Raw genomic sequence first — 9,572 nt, 5'->3', positions numbered from 1 at the left:
TGTGGCAGTGACTGTGAGTGATGGGGGAGGCTGTGGGTGTGACTTGCTACCGCCTGGGGCACAGCTCGGTGGGGCACTGCCTGTCTGTGGGTGACGGGGGCGGAAGGAGTGGGTGTGACTGGGCCGGCTCGGCGCGCAAGTGTGGCAGTGCCCCGTGCCAGCGGCGGGGGCTGGGCGGAGTGCGTGGCGCTGCCGTGCGTGTGCAGAGCGTGGCGGCGGTGCCTGGGTGAGTAAGTGACCGCCCGGCTGTGTCAGGTGACTCGGGTCACGCAGTCTCTCTCGCTCGCTGCGCTGGGAGGACGCGGGGCTCTGGCTGGCTGCTCCGGTCGCAGCGCCGCCCGGCCCGAGACCTGCGGGGAGGGGATCGAATCGGAACCTCCCGCGGCAGCGGCGGGGGGCGGCCGCGATGAGCCAGGTGCCGAGGAAGCCGCAGCAGGAGGAGGAGGAGGAGGAGGAGGAAGATGAACTTGTTGGGCTCGCGGACTACGGGGATGGGGCCGAGTCCTTCTCGGATGGAGACCCGGAGACCGGCGCCGACGAAGCGTGTGAGTGCCCCGCCGTGCTGGGGAGGGCAGCGCCGCCGCCGCGCCAAGCCTGCGGGGCCGGGAGCGGACCCGGTGCTGGGGGAGGGGCTGGCACTGTGGGGTGAGGCAAGGCAGGGGCTGGCTGTGTGGGGTGGGGAAGGGGCTGGCACTGTGGGTACGGGGGGATGAGGCAAGGCAGGGGCTGGCTGTGTGGGGTGGGGAAGGGGCTGGCACTGTAGGTACGGGGGGGATTAGGCAAGGCAGGGGCTGGCTGTGTGGGGTGGGGAAGGGGCTGGCACTGTGGGTACGGGGGGATGAGGCAAGGCAGGGGTTGGCTGTGTGGGGTGGGGAAGGGGCTGGCACTGTAGGTACGGGGGGGATGAGGCAAGGCAGGGGCTGGCTGTGTGGGGTGGGGAAGGGGCTGGCACTGTAGGTACGGGGGGGATTAGGCAAGGCAGGGGCTGGCTGTGTGGGGTGGGGAAGGGGCTGGCACTGTGGGTACGGGGGGATGAGGCAAGGCAGGGGCTGGCTGTGTGGGGTGGGGAAGGGGCTGGCACTGTGGGTACGGGGGGATGAGGCAAGGCAGGGGCTGGCTGTGTGGGGTGGGGAAGGGGCTGGCACTGTAGGTACGGGGGGGATGAGGCAAGGCAGGGGCTGGCTGTGTGGGGTGGGGAAGGGGCTGGCACTGTGGGTACGGGGGGATGAGGCAAGGCAGGGGCTGGCTGTGTGGGGTGGGGAAGGGGCTGGCACTGTAGGTACGGGGGGGATGAGGCAAGGCAGGGGCTGGCTGTGTGGGGTGGGGAAGGGGCTGGCACTGTAGGTACGGGGGGGATGAGGCAAGGCAGGGGCTGGCTGTATGGGGTGGGGAAGGGGCTGGCACTGTAGGTACGGGGGGGATGAGGCAAGGCAGGGGCTGGCTGTGTGGGGTGGGGAAGGGGCTGGCACTGTAGATATGGCGGGATGAGGCAAGATGGGCTGTCTGTGAGGGGCATGGGCTGGGGTGACTGGCTCTCTCGGGAGGGCACAGAGGTAGGGTGTGGGGGAACAGAGAATGGGGCAGGGCTGGGGCTGGTTTTATGGGGATGGGGAGGAGCTGGCTCTGGATGCGGGGATAGGATAAAGGCATACACTGACTGGAGAGTGGGTAGGGGCTAGAGAGACTGGACTGGCTCTGTGGGGAGCGGGGACTGGCTCTGGGTGTAGGGGGATGGACCAAGGTAGGGTCTGAGTGTGGGGGAGGGAGAAGAGTCTGGCTCTTTGGGAATAGGGGGAGGTCCTGGCCCTGAGGATGGGATAAAGGAAGGGGTTGGCTGGGTGGGTGTGGGATGGGACAGGATTTGGTGATGGGGGGGGGGGGTATAGGATGGGGTTAGGGCAGGGGTAAGCAAACGTTTTGGTCTGAGGGCCACATCTGGGTATGGAAATTGTACGACAGGCCATGAATGCTTATGAAATTGAGGTTGCAGTGTGGGTGGGTATGCGGGCTCTGGGGTGGGGCGAGAAATGTGAAGTTCAGGGTGCAGGAGGGGGCTCCGGGCTGGGGCAGGGTTTGGGGTGTGAAGGGGATCGAGGGCTCTGACTGGGGATACAGGCTCTGGGGTGGGGCTGGGGATGAGGGGTTGGGGGTGCAGGAGGGTACTCCGGGCTGGGACCAAGGTGTTCGGAGGGTGGGAGGGGGATCAGGGCAGGGGTTGGGGTGTGGGAGGGGGTCAGGGGTGCAGTCTCCAGCCGGCGCTTACCTCAAGCAGCTCCCGGAAGCAGCAGCATGTCCACCCTCTGGCTTCTAAGGGGAGGCGCAGCCGGGCATCTCTGCATGCTCCCCGTCCGCAGGTGCCGCCCCTGCAGCTCCCATTGGCCATGGTTTCTGGCCAATGGGAGTTGCGGAGGCTGTGTGTGGAGCGCCCTGGTTGCCTTTAGGCATAGAAGCTGGAGCGGGGACATGGCACTGCTTTTGGGAGCTGCACAGAGCAGGGCAAGCCCCCGGCTAGAGTGCTGGAGTGAGGCAAGCACCGGACCCCGCTCCCCAGCAGGAGCTCAAGGGTTGTATTAAAACTTCTGAAGGGCCAGATATGGCCCCCAGGCCGTAGCTTGCCCACCCCTGGGATAGGGTCTGTTTTGGGAGGGTGTAAGGGATACTGAGTAGGGAGGTAGGGCAGTGATCACTGTATTGTGGCGGGAGGGAGAGTAAGCAAGTGTGAGCTTGTCAAAGTTGGCTGTGTTATGGAGTAGGAGGCAGGAAGGGAGAACAAGGTGGCTGTATGGTGAAGAGAATGTACAAGGAATAGGGATGCATTAGGAAATGTGAACAGGAATGGATGGTGGGACATGGGGACTCAGTGTTCTGGTGGGGGGAGAAGGAGAGCAGCACTGGTTATATGTGTTAGGGAATGGGAATAGGAGACATTCAAACACAAAAACATCTCCATATAGTACTTACCATGTCTTCTGCCATGAAAGTTTTCCATGTATAATATGAATGGACATAGCTTGGTGATGTTTCTTTAGAGTGCCAAGAAGCGGGGAGGACAGATGTCAGGCTATAAAAGGCAGCAGCAAGCAAATAGTTCTGTGTCCAGGGCTGCTCTGCAGCTGTGAATGTCAGTCCCCAGATTTCCAGGCTCTGCTTAAATGCCTGTGTGACTGTGTGCATATACGTGTTGCTGTGGGTGCCTGCGTTGCCATTTGCTTCATCCTTCAGTGCATGTGGAGGCAACAGTGATGCTACAAAACAAATGCTTGTTGGGAAATACATTACAAAAGAGGTAGGCCAGGCCAACACCTGTTGCTTTCACTTAGAATGTGCACTGTTTTTCCCTTGAAACACTGTTACATTTTACAAAAGAGCTTGGAGAACACTGAATATTTCAGGGAGTTGCTTTTTAAGTACAAAGCCAAATATTCATTGATATACAATGATATGGTGCAATAGGTATTATTACTTTTAAAGTCACTTAAAAAATCTGAGTAAGGGATTTTCTGTGTTTTTCAAACTACTTATTTATTTAGGAAGTTTTAACTAGTTTACAAATCCTTGTCATGTAAATGTCAGAAACAAAGCAATTCATTACAACAGTTAGCTTTTGTTTAAAGAGATACAGGAATATATTCATGCAATCTTTCTAACAGGATATTACCATATTACAGAATGAACATCATTATAACACTTATGTAATTTCTAGTGATTTTATTATATTGAGTGAAATCTCTGTATACACATTTAACAGACCAGGTATGTCTATCAAATGTCAATATATATCAATATTCAAAAAAATTGGACAGGTGTCCTGGTGTTTTTGCAGGTGAATGTACTACGTCTGAATATTGAATAAAATGCAACCAAATAGCTAAGTATCTATCTGTTCTCTGTCTATTTTGCTGGATACATAGTTTTTGTGTTAATTTTTTCATAACCACAGCCTTCCATATTTTTGAAGCATTCCTCCGAAGTTGGACTATTTTTCTTTTTACAGTGAGATGCCACCAATATCCTAGCAGCTACTAGCAGATGAGAGATTAATTCTTTATTTCCTTTGTGTGACCACTAGGAAGTCCCAGGATGATTACCAAAGGATCATTTGATAATAAATATCCAATAGTTTGTGATATGTGGCTACAGATTGCATCCCAATACTTTCTAATGACTGGACATGTCCTGCATACATACATAAAATCTCATCTTTCACCACAGTTTCTCAACATTTATCCCCATACAATCTCTCTCTCTTTTTAAGCTGTCTGGTATGAGGTACAATTGAAACAGTATCTTAAAGAAATTTTATTTTGTTGTGCTACAGATGTGTGTTGCTGATCCTCTTTGCCAAATCAAACCCCATTCCTCTGGAGTAATTTGTCTGTCCACATCTTTTTCCCAACGTGTCATATATGAACACTTTTGCTAGGAAAGCTGTCTGCAAAGATTGATATAAATTAGTTATAATTTTTTTGTTTCCTAATTGACAGCATGTTTATTTTTAAATAACTCTTAATTTGGGTAGAGTTTAAGACTTGCTGTAGACAAGTAATCCAAAGGAATTTACTGAGAAGAGAATGGTGGTTATTTCTCAGTAGACCCTTGCTGTCACTGCAGCAGTTAAAAAAAACAACTCTAGAAAACATTTTTTTAGTAGCATAATAATATTATATTTAACTGATGAAAACAGCTGTGTCCCAGAAACATCTGGAGGAGGCAAAAGCACTGAGGGAGGGATCCCCTTGTGGAATTTATCCTCTGTTGTTCCTTCAGGGGTACTCTCTTTCCCTTGAATGAACCATGAGACCCTCTTCTAAACAGGATGGCTCTCTGGAATCCACAGGTGGGTAGGGCAGTTCATAGAGACTCTGTGTCTCCAAGAAGGCTCTGGCCACCAACAGCTCTCTTGGAAATTGAGTGGATCTGACCTGCCTGTTGCTTCTGAGGCCTGAAAAGGGCAGAGTCTCTATAGAGGGATCCTGGAGCTGTGTTATCTCCTTTACTTAACTTCCATTGGGCTGGAGAGAAACATGTCTTTCTCTTACCCTTGGCTTACTTGACTTACCTGTACCCTTGTCTGTGACCCATGGAGCAAACTCTGAAAAGATCAGAGTCACAGATCCCTCCTTCCCATGAAAGAGGAGTGGAGGAAGATCAATACATGGCAGATAACTTTTTCCAAAAGTTATTAGTTTGCTTTGTCCCTGTACTCCAACATATAAACATAGGGGTTATGATTGTACATGCAAAGGGAGTGTCTGAACATACTGTGGATCACCTCCCAAGACTAGTAGTTACTTGCCTTTTGGCTGAACACTGGAAAATGTTAGTGCATAAAACACAGTAATCTTCTAGCTTTCCACATATAATCATTCTTTGTTTTTCCATTCAAAGACCTCAGAGCACTTAATTTTGTAAAGCCTCACAACCCACTTGAGAGTATGTAATAAAAAATCTTCTCACTTGCAGATGGGAAACTGTACAACAAAGCACCTACGTGACTGGCCAAAAATCATACAGGACCAGAATGCCAGATCTGGGTTCTGTTCTGCGACAGACCCACCAGATCTTCTGATTCTCAGTTTGTTCTTTAGCGATAAGAACATCATCTCTCTCCCACCCCCACTTCTAGTATGTATGAACTAGGGCTGTTGATTAATTGCAGTTAACTCACATGATTAACTCAAAAAATTAACCACAATTTCATAGAATCATAGAATATCAGGATTGGAAGGGACCTCAGGAGGTCATCTAGTCCAACCCCCTGCTCAAAGCAGGACCAATCCCCAATTTTTGCCCCAAATCCCTAAATGGCCCCCTCAAGGATTGAACTCACAACCCTGGGTTTAGCAGGCCAATGCTCAAACCACTGAGCTATCCCTCCCCTCAAAAAATTTAAAAAATTAATCACGATTAATCGCAGTTTTAATCACACTGTTAAACAATAGAATACCAGTTGAAATTTATTAAATATTTTGGATGTTTTTCTACATTTTCAGATACATTGATTTCAATTACAACAAAAATACAAAGAGCACAGTGGTCACTTTATATTACACCTCTACCCCAATATAATGCAGTCCGCGGGAGCCAAAAAATCTTACCGCATTATATGTGAAATTGAATTATATCGAACTTGCTTTGGCCCCCCTGCTCCTTGTCTCCTGACCGCCCCCTCCAGAGGACCCCCCCCCCATCCCTAATCATCCCCAGGACGCCACCCCTTACCTAACTCCCCTGCTCCTTGTCCCCTGACTGCCCCGACTTCTATCCACACCCCAGCCCCCTGACAGGCACTCACTGCCAGCTCCCAGCTACGGTGCTCTGCTTCCCACCATCGGTGAGTGCGGGGAAGTTGGGCAAAGGACGCCCCCCTCACTCACCGGTGGCGGGAAGCAGAGCGCCGCGGCTGGGAGCTGGCGGAGTGAGGTGGGCTGGGGCCTTGCTGCTCTGCTTCCACTGCTGCCGGTGAGTGCGGGGAGGTTGGGAAAAGGATGCCTCGCGCACTCACCTGCGGTGGGAAGCAGAGCGACGCGGCCCCAGCCCCCTCGACTCCGCTAGCTCCCAGCTGCGGCGCTCCGCTTCCCGCCGCCGGTGAGTGTGGGGAGGTTGGGGAAAGGACGCCCCCGTATTCACCGGTGGCGGGAAATGGAGCGCTGCAGCTGGGAGGTAGCGGAGTGGAGCGGGCTGGGGCCGCTGCCGGTGAGTGTGGGGCAGGATCCCTTCCCCCAAGTCCCCTCCCCTGAGCGACGGGGCTGGGGCGTGGGAAGCAGAGCAGGCTGCTCCCAGCCCCCCGTTAATCACCCGGGCCGCTCTGGGCCTGTGGGGCCCCCAATAGTGCCCCCCCACAGCTCCTGCCTCCCAGACCTGGGCTGGGGGGCAGGGAAGAAGAGGCTTGCTTTGCTGCGTTGTATGCGAACCAGTGTTATATCAGGTCGCGTTATATCGGGGTAGAGGTGTATTTTTATTACAAATATTTGCACTGTAAAAATGATAAACAGAAATAATAATATTTTTCAATTTACTTCCTATTGCAATCTCTTTATCGTGAAAGCTCAACTTACAAATACAGATTTTTTTTGTAACATAACTGCACTCAAAAACAAAACAATATAAAACTTTAGCGCCTACAAGTCCACTCAGTCCTACTTCTTGTTCAGCCAATCACTAAGAGAAACAAGTTTGTTTACATTTACGAGAGATAATGCTGCCCACTGCTTATTTACAATGTCACCTGAAAGTGAGAACAGACATTCACATGGCACTTTTATAGCCGGCATTGGAAGGTATTTATGTACTAGATATGCCAAACATTCATATGCCCCTTCGTGCTTTGGCCACCATTCCAGAGGACATGCTTCCATGCTGATGACACTCGTTAAAAAAATAATGCGTTAATCAAATTTGTGATTGATCTCCTTGGGGAAGAATTATATGTCTCCTGCTCTGCGTTTTACCTGCATTCTGCCATGTATTTTGTATTATAGCAGTCTCAGATGATGACCCAGCACATGTTGTTCATCTTAAAAACACTTTTCACTGCAGATTTGACAAAACACAAAGAAGGTACCAATGTGATATTTCTAAAGATAGCTACAGCATTCGACCCAAGATTTAAGAATCTGAAGTGCTTTCCAAAATTTGAGAGGGACAGATGTGGAGCATGCTTTCAGAAGTCTTAAAAGAGCAACATTCCAATGCAGAAACTACAGAACCCGAACTACCAAAAAAGAAAATCAACTTTTTGCTGGTGGCATCTGACTCAGATGATGAAAATGAACATGCGTTGGTCTGCACTACTCTGGATAGTTATCGAGCAGAACCCATCATCAGCATGGACGCATGTCCTCTGGAACGATGGTTGAAGCATGAAGGGATATATGAATCTTTAGCGGATGTGGCACGTACATGTCTTGCAACGCCAGCTTCTGTGAACTAGGCAAGGGATATATCGTAATTGTCCCCCACTATTTGGTGTGGGACACAGGATAGGGACTTAAAGAGGACTATTTGAAAGAAACCTATAAAGCATGGAGTTTCAGAGTAACAGCCGTGTTAGTCTGTATTCGCAAAAAGAAAAGGAGTACTTGTGGCACACCTTGATTATCATGCACATTGTAGGGACAGTGGTCACTTTGAATGAACTATTACCAGCAGGAGAGTGAGTTTGTGTGTGTATGGGGGTGGGGGGTGAGAAAACCTGGATTTGTGCTGGAAATGGCCCACCTTGATTATCATGCACATTGTAAAGAGAGTGGTCACTTTGGATGGGCTATTACCAGCAGGAGAGTGAGTTTGTGTGTGTGGGGGGGGGGGCGGAGGGTGAGAAAACCTGGATTTGTGCTGGAAATGGCCCAACTTGATTATCATACACATTGTAAGGAGAGGTTTCAGAGTAACAGCCGTGTTAGTCTGTATTCGCAAAAAGAAAAGGAGTACTTGTGGCACCTTAGAGACTAACCAATTTATTAGAGCATAAGCTTTCGTGAGCTACAGCTCACTTCCTCAGATGCATGTAAGGAGAGTGATCACTTGTAAGGAGAGTGATCACTTTAGATAAGCTATTACCAGCAGGAGAGTGGGGTGGGATGAGGTATTGTTTCATGGTGTCTGTGTATATAATGTCTTCTGCAGTTTCCACAGTATGCATAGAATCATAGAATCATAGAATCATAGAATATCAGGGTTGGAAGGGACCCCAGAAGGTCATCTAGTCCAACCCCCTGCTCAAAGCAGGACCAATTCCCAGTTAAATCATCCCAGCCAGGGCTTTGTCAAGCCTGACCTTAAAAACCTCTAAGGAAGGAGATTCTACCACCTCCCTAGGTAACGCATTCCAGTGTTTCACCACCCTCTCAGTGAAAAAGTTTTTCCTAATATCCAATCTAAACCTCCCCCACTGCAACTTGAGACCATTACTCCTCGTTCTGTCATCTGCTACCATTGAGAACAGTCTAGAGCCATCCTCTTTGGAACCCCCTTTCAGGTAGTTGAAAGCAGCTATCAAATCCCCCCTCATTCTTCTCTTCTGCAGGCTAAACAATCCCAGCTCCCTCAGCCTCTCCTCATAACTCATGTGTTCCAGTCCCCTAATCATTTTTGTTGCCCTTCGCTGGACTCTCTCCAATTTATCCACATCCTTCTTGAAGTGTGGGGCCCAAAACTGGACACAGTACTCCAGATGAGGCCTCACCAATGTCGAATAGAGGGGAACGATCACGTCCCTCGATCTGCTCGCTATGCCCCTACTTATACATCCCAAAATGCCATTGGCCTTTTTGGCAACAAGGGCACACTGCTGACTCATATCCAGCTTCTCGTCCACTGTCACCCCTAGGTCCTGCATCCGATGAAGTGAGCTGTAGCTCGCAAAAGCTTATGCTCAAATAAATTGGTTAGTCTCTAAGGTGCCACAAGTACTCCTTTTCTTAAAGCATGGAGTGTTGCTTTAAATATTAGTGAGCATCTCCAGTAATGTGAAGGAGCTAATATGGTATAGACTATGTACTACCCTCACTAGCAGAACACAGTAAAGACTATATACTGCTCTCAATGATTATAAATTCTCTGAGAAGGGC

The 9,572-nt window shown here is 50.1% G+C and overlaps 1 protein-coding gene across 1 annotated transcript in view; it reads left to right on the top strand.

Annotated features, from left to right (window-relative positions):
* The first annotated feature begins 257 nt into the window (after positions 1-257).
* RRAGD (Ras related GTP binding D) overlaps positions 258-9,572 on the top strand; it is a 31,938-nt gene continuing 22,623 nt past the window's right edge. The window contains exon 1 of the mRNA XM_073336718.1: positions 258-545. Within this exon, the coding sequence (XP_073192819.1) occupies positions 407-545 (139 nt within the window). The 5' untranslated portion in view covers positions 258-406. The remainder of the gene's footprint in view (positions 546-9,572) is intronic.

This window comes from Lepidochelys kempii, chromosome 3, assembly GCF_965140265.1.
Source record: "Lepidochelys kempii isolate rLepKem1 chromosome 3, rLepKem1.hap2, whole genome shotgun sequence".
Classification (NCBI taxonomy): domain Eukaryota; kingdom Metazoa; phylum Chordata; order Testudines; family Cheloniidae; genus Lepidochelys; species Lepidochelys kempii.
The sequence above is the reverse complement of the archived record's forward strand: the minus strand, read 5'-3'. Positions and strand labels throughout refer to the sequence as shown.